Source organism: Pelodiscus sinensis, chromosome 7 (genome assembly GCF_052426305.1).
Source record: "Pelodiscus sinensis isolate ZL-2025 chromosome 7, ASM5242630v1, whole genome shotgun sequence".
Lineage (NCBI taxonomy): Eukaryota > Metazoa > Chordata > Testudines > Trionychidae > Pelodiscus > Pelodiscus sinensis.
In genome coordinates this window covers 43,316,606-43,339,023 of record NC_143058.1, presented here as the reverse complement: position 1 = coordinate 43,339,023, position 22,418 = coordinate 43,316,606, and the positions used below count along the sequence as shown (strand labels likewise).

The following is a 22,418-nucleotide window of genomic DNA, read 5'->3' as shown; positions in this document are numbered from 1 at the left end:
ACACCAAGACTATGAAACTTCATAGTAAAACAGAAACTATTAGCAGCCATGCATTATTTTTGTTACATTTTTTTATTTATTTAAAATTTGAGCTGCTAAGAAAGAAAAAAAATTATTCTTATTTAGTAGCACCCAGAAGTTCAAACCAAGACTGGTACTTGATCATGGTAGAGGTTAATTAAGTTCTTAAGATATGGTCCCTGTTTCTTTAAGTTGTATAAGAAAGTACAGGTTTCTTTCTGCTTATTTTAGCTTTAGAAATTCAGGTCCAGTCTGTATTATTTTTCCTGGAAGACCAAAAATTAACAAGTACCAAAAATGCTTCTATTGTACCAAAGCATATACAAACTATACCTCTGGGTTTTTACTGTATTTTCAGAACATTTGGTAAGTGAAAAAGTTTAATTTTCATCGTGTAAAACCTAAGCTACCAAGTGGAGAGATTTTTCATCAAACAGTTTAAAGATGTCTCGTCGTATTTCGAGTACCTTTTAAAAACTTAACTGTCTTATAAACCTATTGGGAAAATGCTTGTTAAATATTCAGAGTTTGTTTGTTTTTGAAGTTGCTGGTGTCCCTTTAGGGACAAAGAATGGAATTTTATTAGAGACATTTATTCTTACATCAGATTTTGTAAACATCCAGTTTTCAGTTTTCTTGTACTTGTATTAGGCCCAATCTATGCTTTAATTTTAGGTTGACATAGTTAAATCACCTAGGGTGTAAAACTCCTGAGCAAGGAAGCTATGGTGACATATACCCTGGCAACATCCACTGAAAAATTTGTCTATTGGGCAAATTGTAGTTTATAGCTGTATGACTTCCATTCTTTCGGTAAGCACAAAAGCCTCATCATAAAGAATAGCTAAACTCACCATTTTTAAGGCACTCTTCTGTAGTAAAAGTGGTTTAAAATGCTAATTAACAACAGCTGTATATACTTATTTAAATGCACACAATCATGAATCAAGAAATCTCAGATATGGTTTTGTGTCATGATGTTGAATCGAAACTTTCCTGTAAGTTCCTTTGTATTTATCTCAAATTTCTATTTCAGACTGGATTTGGTTCATTTTATGAAATAGGAGCAGCATAATAGTGAAGAGTGACGAAACATTGACACAGGTCTTGTGTTATATACATAGATTCATAACTGCATAAAGACAAAATCTTTAAAATGTAGTTAGCAATAAACAATTATTTGAAACAAAAGAATACATGTGAAAGCATGTGTGGCCTAGGGAGAGAAAACTACACCACTAAGAGGAACTTCTCATGGACTATTGATTACACCAAGTGTGTTTTAGCACCTGTGCTTTATTACACTGGGAAGCAATCACTCAAAGGGATTGGGGGTAGGGTGGGTAACCCACTGAGCATGAGCTCCCAGTACAAAGCTGTGGCCAAATATCCTTTGATACATAAACATGGAAATCTTGAGTAGAAGCAAGAGGCTGTTACCTCTGTATTTGACACTGGTGCACCCACTGCTGGCATACTGTGTCCACTTCTGATACAGGCAGTCCCCGGGTTACGTACAAGATAGGGACTATAGGTTTGTTCTTAAGTTGAATTTGTATGTAAGTTGGAACTGCTCCAGATTCAGCCGCTGCTGCTGAAACTGACCAGGGGCTGACTACAAGAAGCTGGAGGCAGAATTGCTCTGCCCCCAGCTTCCTGGAATCAGCCACTGATCAGTTTCAACAGCGGCTGAATCTCGAGCCTGGGACAGAACAGCTGGGCTGCCAGGTAGGGTCCCTACAGGGCCAACCCGGCAGCACCCCAGCTGCTCTACCCCAGGGTCCACAACAAAAGCCTGGTCTGCTGGGGGGGGGGAGGGGGGCGCGCACTAGCTGCGCCCCCCCCCCCCCCCCGCAGACCAGGGGAGCAAAGCCACAGCAGCAGCTGGGTGCCGCGCCTCTGAGGCTTTGCTCTGGCAAAGCCTCAGAGGCACGGGACCCCGCCGCCGCTGCAGCTTTGCTCCGGGTGTCCCTGGTCTGCTGGGGACCGTCTTCAGCAGACCAGGGGCACCCGGAGCAGCTTTTCTCGCCCCAGAGGTCGAGGTGGTGGGACCACTGCGCTCTGGGCGGTCCCGCTGCCTGCGAGCTCCGGGGCGAGAAAGCCCCGTTCGTAAGTGCGGATCCGACATAAGTCGGATCCGCGTAACTCGGGGACTGCCTGTATTCACAAGCCAACAAGATTGACACATTGGAGAGGGTTCAGAGAAGAGCCACATGAATGATTAAAGGATTAGACAACATGCTTTATCATGAGACTCGAGGAGCTCAGTCTATTTAGCTAAACAAAGAGAAAACTGAAGGGTGACTTGATCACAATTTGTTAATACAGGAGGCCCCCAACTTGCGACCGCCCAAGTTCAGACACCCTCCCCCCCCGCACTTATAACCATTTTTGTAAGTGCACAAGGGGCCGGAAACCACCAACTTACGTCCTTGGCCCACATTTATGATGGCGCACAGCACCTATCGTAAATGTGGGTTCGAGTTACAACACTCCCAACTTGTGACGCTTCCTCCGGAACCAATCGCATCACAAGTTGGGGGCCTCCTGTATCTATAGTGGGGGAGAATATTTTGGAGGTTGCGGGCTGCTGACGCACAGAAAATTCAGTTGGGGGCCACACAGAAATGAGAAGCAAAAAAGAACAAAGTAGTACAAAGAACCAGTTCTGTATTCCCCTCGCACACCAGAGCATAGTGGGGCCCAGGCTAGTAGATTTTGTGGGGGAAAAGCCTCCAGGCAGCTTTCTACTGTGTCAGCCAGGGACAGAGGGAGTGGCAGCACACAGAGCCGCTTCCTCCCTTACTAGGCAGAGCCCATGGATCAGATCCAGCTCTGGCTTGTCTGACTCTGGCCTGCAAGCAAGGCTTTGGGTTCTTGCCTCCACAGTAGGCAGCTGGGACTCCAGCCCCACGGGGAGAGCTGCAAGGGGTGGGGCACAATGAGGCAGGAGTACCAGCATGGGCTCCTCAATGCTGGGGGAAGAAAGCCCAAGTCTTAGGGGAAGCTAGCCTGGATCCAGCCCCCAGGCTTTAGGTTCCCCACCCCCAATCTATAAGAACAATATAGGTCAACGAGCTCTTCAATTTCACAGTAAAGGGTACAACATGGTCCGACAGATACATTCAGATCAGAAATAGGTGTCTAACAGAAGATCAAACTACATGATCTTAGTGGTCCCTTTGGTCTTCAATAACTCAGCCAGAAGTTATGGATCTGTTAGGAGTGGGTAGGTGAAGTTATCTGGTCTGCAATGTGTAGGTCACACTCAGAGGTTCTCAGTTTGAAGCCTGTGAGCCACTGTAAGCCAATCAGCACACAGCTGTGACTCATGTGACATCCTCAAGGCCATAAAGGTAGTTTTGGATGTGGTCCACAATTATCAACAGTTTGAGAACCCCTGCAGTGTTCATAATGGTCTCGTCTGCCCTGAAGGCTATGAGTCTATACATTTCAAAATATAATGCTATTGTTAGGAGATAGTGGCTTTTCTTCCTCCTAGTACTTAAATCTATGCATCACATTGCACTGGTGTTCATAAAATGACCCAACGTTAGAGAGACAGAGGATATGAACCTCTCTGGGGCAGACTGATTTACATCACCAATTTTAATAATGATTTAGCCTTTTTCTTCATTTGTGCTATTGTGAGGAAAAATAATTGAAGAGGTAGATTCTTACTGGCTGCTAATCATTAATACATATTTGCAAATAAATATAGCCTCTATGCCAGAGATGAGCTATAATTTTTGATAGGGAGGCCACTCCAAGATTTTGGAAAGTGGTCAAGGGCCACACTTTTATATGGAGATGTGGGGTCTGGGACGTAGATTGGTCACGGAAGGGAGCTCCGGGTACAGGACTGGGATTCAGGAGACAGAGTGTGGGGAGTCTGAGAGGGAGTTTGGGTGAAGGAGGGGATTGTCGTGATCTGAGGCAAGAGATTTGGGATGTACAATCCAGGAGTAAGTCATGACCTGAAAGAAAGGGTGCAGAGGGTTTGGGCGATAACATGGAGCAGGGAAATAGGGTAAAAGGTCAAGGAGGGGGGTTGGGTTCAGGAGAGGATTCTGGCCTGGAGAAGGAATATAAGAGAGGATGCAGGATCAGGGAGGGAGTGGTGACCTGGTGCAGGAGTGGTGCATAGAGTTGGGGGGGGGGGGGTGATGTGGAGCAGGGATTTAGGGTGAGGGAGGGTGTAGGATATCAGAGGCAGGCCCTGGCTAGGAGGCACTTACCTAAGCAGTTCCCACCAGCAGCCCTGCAGGACCTCAAGACAGATCTCTGTTCTGGGTGCCAGGGGAAGATGGGAGGCTTCACAAGCTACCCCCACCCCAGCACAATTTCTCAGAAACTGGCCAATAGGAGCTGAAAAATTGTGCTGGGGGTGGGGGCTGTCCGAGACAGAACATCAGAAATGGCTGACAGAACATCAGAAATGGCTGCCCGTCGCAGGGAGCCATAGACTGTAATACCTCTAAGGCTGGTATAGGGGGCTCTGTCTGTGAGGTGGAGTGTTTTCCATATAAGGGCATGTAAATTAATAATCTTCCCCTGCTCGCTCCACCCATTGCAGTGAAAGATCAGCCAATGGGCTGACTTGTGCTCAGGCCTGCTACTCCACCCACTGCAGCAAAAACCAACCTATGGGGTGATAAGTTCACAGGCAATAAAACAGGCAGGCAGCCCCTCTCTCATGGGGGATTCGCATTGAGTGAATGCCTGGCCTGGTCACCCAGATGCCTTGCACCGCCCGCTCTCGAGTCTTACTGAGCGTACTCCGAGTTGGTCGACCCGAGTGGAGACAGTTTATGAGCATGTGACCGGTACTGGTGTTCCTGCTGTCTCCAGAACTGGTATAACCCCCTCCCCCTGCCATCATCCCTATACTAATTGATTTTTAGTTGTCCTTATTGCTTGTCAAGTGATAGTGGCTAAAAAGTTACTAAGTTAGTTTATAAATAGTTGTGGTTTAGGTTTTTTTACTGTTTCCTTGTATAAAGTTGTGTAAATAATCAGCACTATGAACAATACCAGTGTTAATTCAACTGTTCCTAACCCCTGGGCAGTTATTGGGAATTATTGTGATTTAGAAAAGCCTCAGGGAATTGTTTTGTGTTGTCTGGCAATCTGTTTAATTTTTGTTCTGATGATTGTCTGGCGCCATCAAAATAAAATCAGTTTGTGCTTTTTAAAACCCCCAGTTGTGGTCTCATCCTTTCCGGCATCCCTTCGAACCTCGTGTATTATGGGGACTGACAGGGGCAATGTGTGAAGCCTCCCTTTACCTCTGATACCCAGAGCAGAGAGCTACAGGGAGCAGTCAGTCACCTAAAGCAGCATGGGGCTGTTCTGTGCTTGAGGGTCTGGGTAGGGTGCCCCACAGGCCGCATCCAGAGATTTGGCAAGCTGCAGCTTACCCATCCCTGCTCTATACTAAGTCTGGTCCTGCTTTTTACTAGCCAGGAGGATACACTATTATAAAGGTTACATACAAACATTTGTTCAGATGCTTAACATTTACATTTTTATTATGTGAGAAAATGCATTTCTTATTAGATCTTTAGTTTTTCCGCTTGTGATCTGTGAAATCTAGATTGAACAGAAACTGGAATTCAATTCAATAAAGACAGTCGACAGACTAGTCGCTCTCCCCGTCCCCCCTGCTGCCTCTATCAGAAGGCAACACTGCCTGCAGTCCAGGGCCAGCTGGGGTGTGTCCCCAGGCTGCACACAGCATTTTGAAGTGGCAGCGTCACATGGAGCCTGGGATCAGCTGGGATCATGGAGAGTCTCCAGCTGACCCTGGGCTCCACATGGCACTTGCACCTTTGATGTGTCACTGGGGCTGTTGCTACAGCTCAAAGGTTGGAGGCGCCCTATTAACTAATGCATCAACTATTCAATTAGTCAGTTATTCCATATTTAACATCCCTGAAGAGCAATTGTTTTTCTTTTGCAAGTCATGACTACCCTTGAGCTGGGCAGTAAAAGAACTTCAGTAAAAGTTCTGCCTAAATCTCATAAAGCATTGAATAATGATGAGCAAATAACTCCAAAACTTGAATTAATTTCTGATACCTAGTTACTTGTGCATCTCACACATTTCTAGTGTACACAATCATTGCCCCATCTTACATGCACCTGAACTTACCAAGAACAACAGCTTAAAAACAATTCTAAATCAAATTATTTTTCTGCCACAGATTTACAAAATGGTAAAAGTATATTTTTCCTACACTGTCTAAAACCCATCTTATAAATTAGCTGAAGTTTGCACAAAAGATTTTCCTCTGATTTCAGGCCATCCATTTTCAGTTTCAAATGAAAACTTTTTTCTAATAGGGAAAAGCATTTTCAAACAAGATATTAGTTTTGAGTTTAGCTAGTTTCTGAGATCCATAATTTTCATGCAGGATATCAAAGGCTACTTGGCACTGAAGGAAAAAATTGCTGTTACTCTATGTTTATCACTTTAAAGGTTGTTGTAATGGTCTCAACAGGCCATCAGAAACGTATCCTTGGCCAGGGCCTATTGTGCAGAGCCATTGCAAATCATGTCTCCCTAACTCTTTTTCAGAGGCAGAGTGCAGACCGCCTGTCAAGAATCTCATCGGCTCGTAAAAATCTTCTGGACTCCTGCTTCCCGGTGAGCACGTCCCTAACCCCGCGGCTGTCCGGAACCCTCCGGGGCTGTCCGGAGACCGGGTCGCACCCCCAGACTCCAAGGGACGGGGCAAGAGATGTGACAGGAACCGGGCACCGTACCCCGGGGACTGGCAAACAAGTCGCCGACGGGACCACGGCAGCTTCCCCCAAACAACGCGACGAAGATGGAGCTGCCGGTCCCCGCACTCCCGGGGGAAGCAGGAAGCCCCGCGAGCAGCGGCACCGGGCACGCCTGGAAACTCCTGCCTCCCAGGGCAGGCCCCGAGCGAGAACCGGGACCCTGCCTGGCGCACCACCGCTGGTTTCCGCCGCCACAACTTACCCGCCATTTGGGAGCAGAGCCACCAGCCAAGTCACCCGGACACACACCGAATCAACCCGCGCGCCCACACACCGGACGTGAGCACATAGCGACGCACTTCCGCTCGCCAACAAACTAGCTGTGAGTAAGCAAACGATCAAGGGACCCGAGCTATAGATTGTGCGCATGCTCAGTTCACTCCAACTGAACGGTAACGAACTCTATTGTTGGGAACGCTGTAGTTTAACCGAACCAGCGGCTCGTTTGCATAACCCCGCCCCTCCATTCTCTACTTTTCCATTGCTGGTTCAATCCTCCAGCTCCTTACCAGCCAAATGCCTAGTCCGTGGCTGGGCCTGCTCTCAGCTTCTGGCGCTTTTGGTGCCCGTGGCTTCAGCTCCCTGCTAGGGGACGCAGTGCTGTGCTCAGCCCCCTACAGCTTTGGCTTTGCCGGGAGGCGCTGTACTACAAATATGGTATCCAGCTGCTTCTGCCTGTTTGTGCCTGCCACTTCCTCAGGCTGTCTCTAGACTTACACCAGCCTGCTTTAGAGGGGTAGCCAAGTTAGCCTGTAACAGCAAAAACTTAAAAAACAAATAGTGTTGTAGCACCTTAAAGACTAACAAAACATGTAGATGGTATCATGCGCTTTCGTGGGCAGAACACACTTCTTCAGGTAATAGGAGTGTTGGAAGTCCAGATCCAGATAAGCTTCAGAAGTGCTGGAAGTGTGTTCAGATGACCAGAGTGTTGGAAGTCCAGATAAGCTTCAGAGGGGTAGCCAACTCAGTAACAGGAAAAACTTAAAACACAACAATTAGTCTAGAAGCATCTCAATGACTAAATAGTTACAAGAGGCTGATAAGAACCTTTAGTTTGCACTTGGAAAGGAAGATGACCAACACCAGATTCTACACTGACATCAAGAACCATTAGCACCTTCATCGGTTGGTTGGTTGGTTGATAATGTGTGAGCCATCCAATATGGAATCAGTCCAGGACAGGCATAAGAATCTTGCGCAAAATGGGGGGTTTGTACAACCAAAAAAGTCCACACTGCTTCTTTTTGCACAAAAATCCTTTGAGCAAAAGGAAACAGCAGAAAATATGCAATGAGATTGCAACTTATGCTAATGAGTTTCTCATTAGCATATTTTCTGCCAGAAGAACTGGCAGTGAAGACGAAGCCTAAGTGTAAAAGAGCTACATATAGCTCAGAAACCACAGTTTGGCCATGTCTGTTATAGACAATTACTGCTGAGTATACTGGCATCGTTAAAGACTACAATGATGCCTGCTGGCCATTTCTGAGAGTGCAGAGCCTAGGGTTCTAGAATAGATGGCAGTCTCCACTTCAATGGCACCTATTCCAATGATCTCAATGGTACTGATGGATATTCCAGTACTGCCGTAATTTCAGTTCCCCAAAGTCTTGATGGCCTCAAAGATGCCTGAATCACCATTACTTGGCACTGACATAACTGAGGTATGAATTACACCCAGGTCTCTAGATTTACATGTGGTACTGTGATAGTCTATTCCACCATCCATGACTGCTCGATCTTGGGCAAGCAATGACAATGATGAGGATGGGGATGACTTATTTTCATTGTTAATCCATGTTTCTCCATTGTAACACCAAGGAGCGAGCCAGGTGGAATCATGTACCTTCAATCTTCTTCCAGAAGAGACAGTTGGAATGGATACCCGTTTGGTGCCCCTGCACATGCCATTTTCACCACCTCTGTGGCCACATGGGGACGCATGGGTGGCATATACACAACAATTTTCAAGAACCTCTAGCATCACCCAGAAAGATAGAAAAAGATGATCTCCCTCAGTCTCAACAGTTAGACCTCCTGATCCTCAAGTGCTGATCTTTGAGGAACAGGAGAAGAGACTAGATAAGGAAGCATTCTAGTTACCAACATTTCCTCATCTCCTGACAAGGCAGCCCTCCCACCACCAACAGCAGACAACTTCAAGCAGTTTCAAACCTCTTTAAGAAGGTAGCAGATCTCCTTCAAATCCCACTTGAAGAAGTCAAAGAATAACAGCACAAACTACTTGACATCCTGCAGACATCCAGACATTGCCATCAGCCAGACTTACACTCCCTATAAACGAGGGTCTTCTTGATCCAGAGAAAACTATATGGCAGAAACTGAACAAATACATGCAAACAGGCATACAAATATTATATGCCTATAATTGTTTTCTCACCCACCTCCAAATTCAATGGTTGTCCACACTGTTAATGAACCTGACAGACAGCACCATGTTAAAACTACTTCCTGATAAGTACAGTTTCAGAAAAAGAACAGTGGTTGAAGACCCATTCTTCATTAAAGAGCACTCAACAGATTTATTTAAAGATGGTTATCTTGGCAGTAAGAGTTCCATCTTTGGATGGGAGCACTGGTTCTGAAGCCTCAACCTACAGGACACTTACTTTCATATCAGAATATGTCAATCCCAGAGGTGATTCTTACCATTTCACCTTAGTCAAGATAATTTCCAATATAAAGTGCTCTTATCATCAGTACCCAAGGTATTCCTGCACATCTTTTCTGTGATAGCAGCATATCTTCACAAACAAGGCATCATAATATTTACATATCTCAAAGACTGTCTGCACAAAGCATGTTTCTTCACCAATAACTTGTGAGAGACACAAAAGACGATAGCTCTGTTATTCTGACTGGGACTATAAATAATAACCCAAAGTCTACTTTGACACCAGTGCAATAGCTAGAATTCACAGAAGTCTACCTAGATGCAGCGGAGGCCAAAGCCTACTTCCCACTTTAGCCAGCTTAATCTCAATAGTTCAGGGAACTCCACACAACTTGGCCAGAACTTGTCTGCAACTACTGGGTCACAAGCAGTGGGCGCATTTGTCATAAAGCATGCCAAATTCCATACGCGTTGTCTTCAGGGGTGGTTCAGAATGGTATATATCTGTCAGCCGAAATGGTCAGGGCAGTGTGCGCGTGTGTGTAACACCCAAGTCTTCAACTGCTGAGACACAAAGTCTCGTTGCAGTGGGCAGCCTAGAAGGCTGGAGGGTGCCCCGAAAAATAGTTTAACGTCTGTGACTTTACTGCTAGGACCGGGGTCCCGTCGCAGAGGGCAGCCAACAGGCTCTCAGACGCCCCGAGTTTATAGGAAGAGCTTATTACACCTCAGATTTTAGCTGCTAGGATACAGAAATCCCTTCGCAGTGGGCAGCCTGGGGAGGCTGAGAGGTGCCCCAACGGATCTGTCCCCTGGAAGCGACACGATCCAAAATGCCCAAGCTCTTCCTATACCTGTCTCTTTTGACTGGCTGAAGTTCTTTTGTTTGTGTTCGGTTTGGGTACAGCAGCACGGGTTCAAGTCAGAAGCTTGACACACACTGGCTTATTTATAGGAGAAAGAAAGAGAAAAGAAATAAAGAAACTTGGTTCAGTGTATATATATTTATAAGTGAATGAAGGCACCCCACTTATTCCCAAAGTTTATAGCTAAATCACCTTACCAAAGGCAGTTTACAATAGAAATGAAGCAGCTTGACTTAAGAAAACTATAATAAAGTAACTAAACTTACAACAGAGTGACAATTAAAGTGTACACATAAAGAAAACACATTGCAGGTACAATTCTCATCCCTGCGTTCCAGATTTGGCGTGGCCAGCGTCTTTCTCTCAATCCCTCGGGAAGAAGTAGGGCGAGGTTGGGCGTCCCATGGACCTCGGGAGACAATCAGTACCTGCCAGCAGGTGTAGGTGATTGGAGCTCAAAGGGGGTGGGCTACTAAACCCCTCTTTATACCCCTTGGGTCACGTAGGCTTCTTCCTGGTCTCAAGTGGCCAATTAGGAAAAATGGCTTTGAATGCCAAGTTTCCCACGAAGGGTGCAAAGCATAATTCACACCTGGAAAATGCAGACAATGGGCACCTCTGGTATGTGATGGGCGAAGATTCCTCTCCTGAGACAGTGCAGGCGTGTCAATTACTGATACTAGCCATCACGGCGACGGGAGGCCTCCCAGTCGTCAGCTAGCCCATTTACTGTCGGGTTTCTGTTTATGGTAGAGTCAGGGACAGGCACCACACCTGCGTTCCCAGGGCATCAAAGACTGACTGCCTTTCTCTTGCTCTCGGGGGGGGGGGGGGGGAGACAAGATGGGGTTCGTGTCTGGCTACAACATCCCAAAAAGATACAGTTTACATAAATTTCTATCAATGCCTTCAACAATCAACAATTCACTCAAATGGTAGGCAGAGCCTTATAACTTCTACTGGATTCCCCTTAACTCAGCCCACTTGGACACCTACACTGTTCTTAGCATATAGTCTCCTCTTAAACCCATGCTACATACCAACTTACTGAGCACAGAGTGATCAGAAATACCTATTCACATTTCCTACCAGTGAGCAAAGATAAACATGTAAAGATTCTGATTGACAATTTTGCATGTATGTTCTGCATAAACTGCAAGGGAGAAGCAAGATCACCATCCCTGTGTGTTGAGGCAGTGAAACTATAGATCTGGTGCATTCTAGCATCTAAGCAACCTACCTCCCTAGCATACAGATGACTACAGTGGCTATTCTAAGCAGAAAATTTTCCCAAGATCATAAGTTGGAAGTAAACACTACCATCCTTTGCAGTATATTCATACATTGGGGAACTCCAAAGACAGATCTGTTTGCCACAGTCAAAAACAAGAAATGTTCTCAGTTCTGCTCCAGAGCAAGCTTTCAATGATGCTTTTTTCCTCAGATGGAATTGGCATCTCTTACATATGTTTCCACCAATTTCACTAATATCCAAAGTGATAATTAAGACAAATAATCAACCAGAGTTATTCTTATAGTTTCAATGTGGCCAAGACAGATATGTTTTCCATACCTTTTTCAGATGGCAATGTGTCTATTAGTGACTCTCCACCCCATTTTTCATATTCTTTCTCAAGAGGCAGGCCAGATTTGTCACCCAAATATGCAAGGTCTCTGTGTTACTAGAGACTCAGCAACACCATTAATTATAAATGATTTAGCCACCTTTTGGATCTGAGGGATGGTAAATGTCTCTGCCCCAGAAGTGAGATTCCCCTGATATGCCGTATCTTAATCACCAGATTGATCTTAATCCAATAATGACAGACTACAAAACTAGTTTAACCAATATATTGTAAAATTTGGAACACAGCATAAAATAAACTGTGATAACAGTAACCCCAAATTGCTCAGTATTGTAAAACCAACCCACATCTGCTGAAAGAAAGAAGACAGAAAAGATCCCAATAACAAAGGTAAGTAAACCTTACAGTCTGTAATGACTATGGTAGCTGAGGGGAAGGAGAGGCCTACAACCTACTACTCTTGAGCTGATTTAGAGCTCCCTGGGAGGAGCGCTAGGGCAATCCCTCATAGATGCCTTTGATGTCATAGATGTTAAAGGAGGATCAGCGATACTGTCTCTGCTACCAGTCCTGAGCCTTTGCTACAGGTATTGTAGAAACATCACTGCTCCCTGGAATGCTTTCTCTGGCTCACCACACTTCCAGGACTTCACCACGGATAAGGGGCAAAGAAATGTTGTCTCCGTGGCTCTTAAGGTTACAACAGACCCTATTTGACGTACCCCAAATATCCTTCCCAAGCCTTGCTATGGAGGATAAGGAGAAGCACCACAGGAATCCGAGCACCTTCTCTGATGGTGGTTGAGGAAAGTGAAGGAGCAGTGCTTATATGCATCTTGTGGTGGGAAAGCACAGTGATTGACAGCGCCAGCTGTGCCCAACTTCTGAGGTAAATGCAGCCAACCTGTCCTTTTGGTGGGAAAAGCCAGTCCAAACCAGTACTTGTTTACCTCAAACTGTCCTCACAAAGTTCAAAATAGAAGCAGTGATTCAAGATGGAGTCGGCTTCTTCCAAAATGGAGTCCTGATTACACTGTCCAATCAAACTCAAATTAAAATTACTCCCAACATCTGGCTCAAAGTTTGGCTCCTCAGTGGTTCCAAAGCTTAGAAATGAAATATTCTGAGAATGGGAAGGAAGTTCTGTTACATAGTTCTGTTACACAGCAAATTCACAACCATGAAAAATGTGAAACAGATTGTGAAACTGGTTTCCCCCAATGAAATCTGGTGTTGAGTGTGCTTTTACTTGTACTATACTAATTTTGCAGGTGATTATCAAATTGGGGTTCCTGACCCAAAAGGAAGCTACAGAGAGGTCACAAAGGTATTTTAGGGGGGTTGTAGTATTGCTTATTTCTGTGTTGCCTTTAGAGCTAGGTGGCCAGAGTGCAGCAGCTCTGAAAACAGTGTCTCACTAGCAGTAACACAGAGGTAAGGGTGGCAGTATCATGCTATGTCATCCTTATTTCCGCTCTCAGACTGGGTGGCAAGAGAGTGACAGCTGCTGAGAGCCCAGCTTTGCACGCAACAGAAGGATGGAAATACCATACTATGCCGTCTTTACGTCTGGGCTGCTGGTGGTGACTTTGCCTTCAGATCTGGACTCCTGGTCAGCAGCTGCTTCTCTCTAGCTGCCTAGCTTTGAAGGCAGTGCTTACAGACATGTGAGGATAGCTATACTTTATACCTCCCAATACAATAACCTTTCCCTTCAAACAGCTCAGCACTTGAATCTACAAACAGACAGACAGACACAAACTCAGCACACAGCTTCTTTCAGACAACTAGCAAGTAACCCCCAAACACAAACACACACTACAGATAGCCACCTATCTCAAGGGTCCCTTATTCGCTCCTCCTTCACCTGGAGAACTCCCTCTCAAAACTCCCTATTAGCTGCCCTATGCCTAGCAGAAAAATGGTTATTCATCACATATATATTAACAAATGGAAGAGATTCCAAATTCATTGTGATCATGACAGGTTACCTCTACATCATTTCCTTTACCAGTTTAGCTAGACTACATCCTAGAATTAAAGAAATCAGGGCTATCTCAAAGCTTGGTGAAGGTATATCTTGTTGCCATCACCACTTTCCATAAAAAGATAGATGACCATTCTGTGTTCACTCACCCTACAATGAAAACATTGCTTAAAGGTATGAGTAACCTGTATGCTCAAATCAGAGATGCTACTCCAGTATGGGACCTTAACCTTGTCTTAAACTGACTTACAAGGTCTCCCTTTGGCCACTTGCTTGATTCTATAACTCCCTGTTAAAAATGCATTCCTAGTTGCCATCTGCTCAGACTCTAGTGGTATAACTCCCCTGTTTATCATTTTCTTCAAGGAAAAGGTATCTTTGGCTTGGTCTATACTAGATCAGGAAGGTCTGCTTAAGGTACACAACTCCAGCTACGCAAAATGCATAGCTGGAGGAAATGCTCCTGTCAGTGTCAGCTTCCTTTACTCCTCACAAAAGTAGGAGTACCAGATGCTGATGAGGGCTACCCTCAGTGTTCTATTTAGGAGGCTTATACTAGACCTGCTAAATCGAATGCCAGAAGATCACCTCTGGAGTGTCAATCCGCGGGTAAGTATAGACATACCCTTTGAGACCACATTTCAAATTCATACCACAAGTACCTTTTCAGTCTTCCATTAGGGATGTAAAATCCTGATTAATCAATTAACTGGTTAAATCAACTAAGTGGGATCCCGGGCAGGAGCTCCTGTACTCAACTCTGCGAGGCTAGCTGTCAGCTCCCAACCCTAGCTGCCAGTTGTGCAGGGCGGGCTGCTAGCTGGTGGTCCCAAACAGGGGCACAGCAGGCAAGCTCTCAGGGATCTGGATAATCAGTTAACTGGCTACCTGTTCACAACCACATAAATCTTCCACATAAATCAACTTATTCATCCACCCTGCATTCTTTCACAAATGACATTGGGATAGAAGGGAGGAAACACTGCACATACTTGATGTCAGGTGAGCATTAGTCTTCTATTTGGAAAGAACTAAGCCTTTCAGAAATCTCTAAGACTATTTCTCTCCTTCGCAAACAGATCTAAGGGATCCTCAATCTCTAAGGAGAGATTCTCTAAATACATTAACTACTACTATTACGTGCATGACCTACTATCAGCCGACGGTCAGGGCAGTGAGTGGTGTGTGTGTGTGCTATACACCCGAGACTTCAACTGCTGAGCCCGGGGTCTCTTGCAGCGGGCAACCTGGAGGAGGTTGACGAGTGCCCCAATTCTGCCAACCGATGGTCAGGGCAGTGAGTGGTGTGTGTGTATACTATACACCCGAGACTTCAACTGCTGAGACCAGGGTCCCTTGCAGTGCGCAACCTGGAGGAGGTTGACAGGTGCCCCAATAAGTTTACAGGGAGAGCTCATTACTCTTCAGATTTTAGCTGCTAGAATCTGTGATTCCTTCGCAGTGGGCAGCCTGGGGGAGGCTGAGAAGTGCCCCAACGGATCTGCCACCTGGGAGTGACACAAATCCAAACGCCCAAGCTCTCCCTATATCTGTCCCTTAAGACCGGCTGAAGTTCTTTTAAATTGTGCCTGGTTCTGTTACAGCAACTGAAGGAGTCAGGTTAAAGCTTAAACAGTTACAGGTTTATTGAGGAAGCTTATAAATCATATGGTTGCAATGGCTATTGTTCTATTTCTTAACTGCTAGCAAAATATAGATCTTAAAAGTGGTTACAAAGAAGATAAAGATAGAAAAACAGAAATAATGGTACCAAGTAACAGCTTACTCCTTCTATGTGTACACTTAAGACAGAGGACCACATTCAGGTACAATTTTTACCCCGTTCTGTGCCTCTTGACTCCAGCGTGTCAGGCCAGGGCCGGTCCCTCAATTCCTAGGAAAGACAAAAATACGAGGTGGGTGTCCCCATAGAACCTCGGGAGGTCAAACACCTAACCCGACCAGCAGGTAGAGGGTAGATTGACACTCAAAGTGAGTGTGCTGCTGTACCCATCTTTATACCCATGGGGTCACGTATTTCTCTTTCTTATCTGTGATGCCAAATGGTGCTGGTCTGTCTTATGTGAGACCAGTTCTTACAAGGGAGTTGTGAACTTAATTTACACTTGTAAGAGAGATAACTAAATTGGAAGTACTGGGCATTCTTTTCTCAGTGGGAAATTCCTCTCCCAGAGACTGTGTATTCGTATCAACATGGGTGCCAGCCGGGTACTTCTCGCAGCCTCGAGGCCAGCTTATTGACTTAATCGCTCTCTCCTCATATCTATGTTTTCAGCTTCTCAGGATCAGATGAGCCAGCATAGACTATGCTGATTTTATTGCTCCTTCTCTGTCCTGTATGCTTCAGGAACCTCAGAGAGGCAAAATAAGATGGATGAGATGGGGGGGGGGGGAGGAGAAGCTGTCTGGCTACACCTACAAACCCTTTCAGGAGCCCAAACAAGATCTCTGCCCATTTTCATCACCTTCCTTAATAATGTTCCAATCACATAAATGTGCAGAGCAGTGACTAGGGCATCTGCTGATATATTTGCTGAACATTATCCAATCACTTGTGATTCAGTTAGTATTTGGTGTAGTGTTTGGTTTCACTGTATTATCATCAATATTGGCCTCATCTCTGAAGCCATAGCCCAACAGAGTGAATTAGAATGGAGCACCTACCTATAAAAGAAAAAAGAAGTTTACTAACTTTGTGCAATAACTGAGGTTCTTCAAGATATGTGTCCTTACGGCTACGTCTTTACTACAAGCCTCTTGCAAAAGAGCAAATGCATATGGAGCGCTCATTTGCATAGGTCACGCTCTCATTTGTATTTCCTCTTCTTTTACCTTTTGCGCAAGAGGTTTTTGCGTAAAAAAGCGCTGTGTAGACAGTACCTTTTTGCACAAAAAAACCCTTTTGCGCAAGAACGGCTCTTGTATAAAAAATTTTTTGTGCAAAAAGATGCTGTCTACACAGTGCTTTTTTGTGCAAAAACCGCTTGCACAAAAGGGAAAGGAAGAGGAAATGCAAATGAGAGCCGACCTATGCAAATGAACACTCCATTTGCATTTGCTTTTCCGCAAGAGTCTTGTAGTATAGACGTAGACTATGAGTGCTCCACTACATGCATTCCTCTGCTCACCTTTGGAGTCCTTATATGAGCTCTGCAGTAGAGAAGGAAATGAAGTCAGACACAATGGTATATAGCAGGAGTGAGCAAATACTGCCCCACGGAACTGATCTGGTCTGCCAGGATTAGCCTCTGGAGGGCTCCCTGCACAGCTGCAGGTATCAGCAATTGCAGCTCCCATTGGCTGTGGGTAGGCCTTGTACCCAACTACACCAACAGAAAATTTGGCACTATATTTGTACAATTGATTGAGTAAAGAAGTATACTTTGTTTCTGGAATTAGGGCTATTACAACTCAGATACTGAAGATGCTATAGTGTGGTCCAAAGTACACAATTTCAATTGGAATGATGGATATCTGACAGCATTGAATTCTATGTGAAGATGAACTGTTTATATACAACACTTTGCAACCTCAACTTTGGATTTAATAAACCAGTCTAAAAAATACCTCAATCAGTCTTCTACTTCCAGTTCTTTTCTGTACACACACTGAATAGCATAACCTATTTGTATTAGCTAATCTACATTAGATAGATTAGCTACTACATATTTACACTAGGTAAATTATACAAAACTTTTCAGCTCCGTTGCTATTAGCAGAAGTGGGAGCCCTAGTATAAGTGGACCAACTTGCTGAAGTGACTGCACTGTGAGAGTTAGACATACTGGCTGTGTCTACACTGGCATGAATTTCCGGAAATGCTTAAAACAGAATAGTTTTCGTTATAAGTATTTCCGGAAAAAGAGCGTCTACATTGGCCACGGACGCTTTTCTGGAAAAGAGCCCCGATAGTCATTTCTGCAATTGGGGCTTTTTTCCGGAAAAGACTACTGGGCTGTCTACACTGGCCCTTTTCCGGAACAGTGTTCCGGAATAAGGACTTATGCCCGAGCGGGAGCAGAATAGTTTTTCCGGAATAGCGGCTGATTTTGTACAGTACAGCGTCGTTGCTTTTCTGGCAATTCAAGGGCCAGTGTAGACAGCTCGCAGCTTATTCTGGAAAAGCGGCTGATTTTCCAGAATAAGTGGCCCAGTGTAGACACAGCCACTCTGATTAAGATTACCAGACACCTTGTGACACATCCATTGAGCTCCCACCATTGCTAACATTGATGGGAGAGTTTTAAAAAAAGTTTCTAAAGTAGGCAGGGCTTCAGGCAACTTCTGTAAATATAGATGCTGCTGCTTTTCAAATAGCATATACATTGGTTGACTTTTGGCAAGATTATCTTTACTGCCAGATAGTGAAGTAGGTAAAATGGTAATGAACCACCAGTGTACTGTAGGAATTTTTCACTGAGTTGTAGCTGAACCAAATTCCACTCTTCCATTCACAAAAGTATATCTGCTTTTCCAATTACTCTAATAACACTGCATAGTAGCTATGGTTTAGCACACTGTTTATGAACTCCCAAACACCTATCTACTATAGTTGAAAATATTTTTATCTTATCTGGGGTTAAAACAGCAGTATTCATATATGCTTTGTAAAGAGATCTGTTGGTCACTTGGAAATTATATGAGCAAATAAAATGTGCATCATTCTCAAATATTTGGTTCTCAAAAGCAGACTGTGAATAAGTTGTCCAAACATAGTGCCATTGTCTCCCTCCTTGAGAATGAGTCGCTTGCATATTTCTTTCAAGTTTAAAGAGAGGCAGCATCGCTTTGTATTTAAAACACAGAATTTTCTAATCAGAAGCTTCGGAATTCCAAACACAGCTCCAGGGATTATTGTGTGTCTCCATTTCCCTATCCATAAAATGGGGAGAATAGTACTTATCTACCTGGCATGGATAATGTTGCTAGGATTTATTAGTTTATGGACCAAATATACCACTTGATGTAAACAGTTGTAATTGGACTTCAATAGAGTTGATGTATCTGATTATGCTGGTAATGATTTGTGCATCATTGTATAGATATGAAATGCTACTAAATATAAGTACTAATTACGATTGCTGGAACTATATATGCAACATAATAACAATAATTAGATCCAACAAAAAGATGTTTGTGTAGATGGAGACAATTTTTGTCAAAAGTTCAAGGTTTTTCTTTTACCAGATCAACTAATACTATGATCTGTATAAAGCCTTTAATAAGGATATTCATGCACCTAATAAACATTATTAATAATTCACACAACATCCCTGTGAGATGAGCAATGTTATATCCATTTTACAAATGAAACATATATGGCTTAGGGTGGGCGGGACACCATCCCTCAGCTACCACCAGACTTCTGCTCAGTCACCACCAGTTTCCCCAGCCCTAACTTACAGGGGTGCCAGCTCCATCCCTTGCTAGTTACTGGTAAAGTCAAGAATATGATTCCCAGTCATTCTTTTCTACCTACTAGAGCTTGTTGCAGCTACACTGCATTTTGCTGAGGTGTAAATGACTGCATAGGTGTAAGGCAGTAGAGAGTCAGACTCTGAAGAGCAGTTCTCAATCTGGGGGTCAGGAACAGATGTCAGGAGGTCAAGGAAGACTACTCTCACCATTCTACACTGGTAGAAACAGAGGGGCATCTTGAGGTGGCGGCTTTATAGAAAAGAGCATTGTAAATGTGAAGGCTGAGTGACCCAGAGCTATGTTTGGTAACCCAGAACTCTGGTCAGTGAGTTGCACAAAGATTTTGAAGTCTCAGAGAGGTCACCATGTTAGTCTGCAACTTAAAAAATGAATAGTCCTGTAACACCTTAAAGGCTAACAAAAATACATATATATAGTATCATGAGCTTCCGTGAGCAAAACCCACTGTTAGATGAGATGAGCTAGAGCTGTGGAGTCCAACAAGTTAGCCACATGTGGCTATTTGGCCAATTGACTGTGGTTAGTTGGCTTGAACAATGTGGGGCTGCGTCTAGACTGGCAAGTTTTTCCACAAAGGCAGCTGCTTTTGCACAAAAACTTGCCAGCTGTCTACACTGGTTGCTTGATTTTGCGCAAAAGCACTGATGTTCTACTGTCCGAAATCAGTGCTTCTTGTGCACATGCTTTGATGTTCCCGTTCGCGTAAAAGCCCTTTTCCGGAAATGTTTTTGTGCAAGAGGGCCAGTGTAGATACCTAAAAACTTTTGCGCAAAAAAGCCCCGATGGCGAAAATGGTGATCGAAGCTTTCTTGCGCAAAACCACATCTAGATTGGCACGGATGCTTTTCCGCAAAAAGTGCTTTTGCGGAAAAGCGTCCGTGCCAATCTAGACGCTCTTTTCTGCAAATGCTTTTAACAGAAAAACTTTTCCATTAAAAGCATTTGCGGAAAATCATGCCAGTCTAGACGTAGCCTGGCTGTTTGAATGTGGCTAATTTGCTATAGCAGAAGCCATTAAAGCGGCTACTGCTTTAGAACTGGTTGGAAACCAGGGAGCTAGAGTCTAGCTCATCTCATATGATACAATTTCTTGGTCTCTACGGGCACATGTACACAGCAGGGTTTAACTCAAAATAAGCTACGTAAATTCAACTACTTCAATTGCATAAGTTATTTCAAAATAGCTTATTTCAAGTTTTGGTGATGCCTACACAGCACTTATTTCTAAATAAAGCACTCTTCCTCCGACTTCCCTTACTCCTCATCAAATGAGGGTTACAGGAGTTGGAGTAAGAAGTGCTCCAGTTTGAGAGTATTTCGACATTATCTCAAAATAACTGCCTTGTTGACGCAGACTATGTTATTTTGGGCTCATCTAGACTATGCTGAAGTTTCGAAAGATCGAGCTTTTGAAAGTGGAGCTTTTGAAAGTGAAAGTAGTTGGGAGAGGGGTTTTTCGGCTTTCCCCCTTTTTTCAAAAAGCCGCTCTTCCTCGAAAAATGAGGTTTACGCAGCTTTTCGAAAAAAAGGGGAAAAGCTGAAAAACCCCTGTCCCGACTACTTTCACTCTCAAAAGTTCTGCTTTTGAAACTGAGATCAGAAGAAAATATGCAAATTTGCATATCCTCTTTCGAAACGTCAGTGTAGTCTAGACATAGCCTTTGAAACAACGTTGCTGTGTAGACACAGCCTAAGGTGCCACACAAAGATTTTGAGGTTGTGCACTAGTGGGGAAGATCCATACCAAAGGCTGGCATCCCTACTCTCCTCCCACCTCTAGCACCTGCCCGTGGGTCGGTTCCTCATAGCCCGCTAGGGCAGGCAGTTACTACCCCCGGCGCCCTGAGCGAGACTCTCCTGTCCTGTCCTCTCGTGCCCAAGTCTCCCGACCGGACGGACCGGAGGCCATTTGCTGCAATTGCGTCTGGTCCGCCGGAGTTGTCGGCAGCCCCACCTCGCCCCACTTAACCGTCACTATCCCCAACCTCCCTCCAGCCACCGTTTTCCCTTGAGGAGCCCATAGTGGGACCCCTGGCTCAGGCGCCCTCCTTCCGGCCGCCCGCTGCAGAGCCAGCCTCCAGGGCTCAGCACCACGGTCCCCGCCTGCCGTCGCCGCGTAGGGTCCCGGAGGGGGGCTCATTAGCATAGGGCTGGGCTGCGGCGGCGCGGGTGGCGACGCCGGGCCGGCAGCTCCTCCTCCCCTCCCCGCTGTCAGCATGGCGGTCAAGGTGACTCTGAGCCTCCGTCGCTTGTTGCATAAGGAGCCGGGCGTTGCGGGTTGCCCTTTCGCCGCCAGTTCGGGGCCATGCGGGCGGCGGGGAATGTGCGGCGGCGGCGGCGGGGAATGTGCGGGCCTCGAGCCCGGTAGCGGCCTCCAGAGAGCAAGGGGTCGGGGAAACAGCCCTGGGGAAGGGGGCGATGGTGTGTGAGGGAAGAAAGCGCCCCCAGGGGGCAGAGGCGCGTAGTGGGGAGGAATGGAGTAGTTGGGGGGGGGGGAGGATAACTTTTTGGGGAAGGGTCCAGTGAGGTGGAGCAGCTCTGGGGGAAGAGTCTTGTGAGGGGCAGTGCGGGGTGAGAGGAGATCTGGAGGGCATTGGGAGATTGCAGTTTAAGGGGAGGGTGAAGAGCAGCTCTGGGGGAGGTTGCAGGACAGTGCATATTACTTGGAAAACTATTGATGGATCTTATGTATATTATTCTGTTACACGTAGTCAACCCAAAGGTGTTAAAAGTGCTTGCTTAGTGAGTTTTTCACTACAAGTGTAGCCTAGATGCTGGTGCATGTGCTTGAGCTTTTCAGTGTCTCAAGGTCTCTTGTTTATTTGTCTAGAGTGTGATCATGTTTTGGCTAATAACAAACACAATTATAAATGCAAGTAGAGACGCATCACAATCATTGGCCTTCTGCTAAGGGCAGTTTCTACCATTTGGGACACTGGGGATACTGTTGCTTCTCACATTTGGTCTTGTTGCACTGTCATTCTTTTCAGACAACAGTTACTATGTTTGACAGCTATCACTACTCCCTGGATTGTTTTAAAGCAGGCGTGGGGAACCTGAGGCCCTGGGGG

At 45.1% G+C, this 22,418-nt stretch overlaps 2 protein-coding genes across 3 annotated transcripts in view; one reads left to right on the top strand and one right to left on the bottom strand.

Moving 5' to 3' along the window:
* HAT1 (histone acetyltransferase 1) overlaps positions 1–7,361 on the bottom strand; it is a 64,066-nt gene extending 56,705 nt beyond the window's left edge. Inside the window, exon 1 of one of the 2 annotated variants that reach the window (XM_075933628.2) lies at positions 7,320–7,361. Coding sequence is in view for 1 of the 2 variants with exons in the window: in XM_006138972.5 (XP_006139034.1) it covers positions 7,013–7,019 (7 nt within the window). In the remaining variant the exon portion in view is untranslated. Of the gene's footprint in view, positions 1–7,012; positions 7,165–7,319 lie in introns of those variants that run through there. The other variant, XM_006138972.5, reaches the window with a different exon arrangement.
* A 14,080-nt stretch (positions 7,362–21,441) lies between these two features.
* Positions 21,442–22,418, top strand: part of SLC25A12 (solute carrier family 25 member 12) — an 88,814-nt gene continuing 87,837 nt past the window's right edge. The window contains exon 1 of the mRNA XM_075933624.2: positions 21,442–21,575. Coding sequence (XP_075789739.1) covers positions 21,564–21,575 — 12 coding nt within the window. The 5' untranslated portion in view covers positions 21,442–21,563. The remainder of the gene's footprint in view (positions 21,576–22,418) is intronic.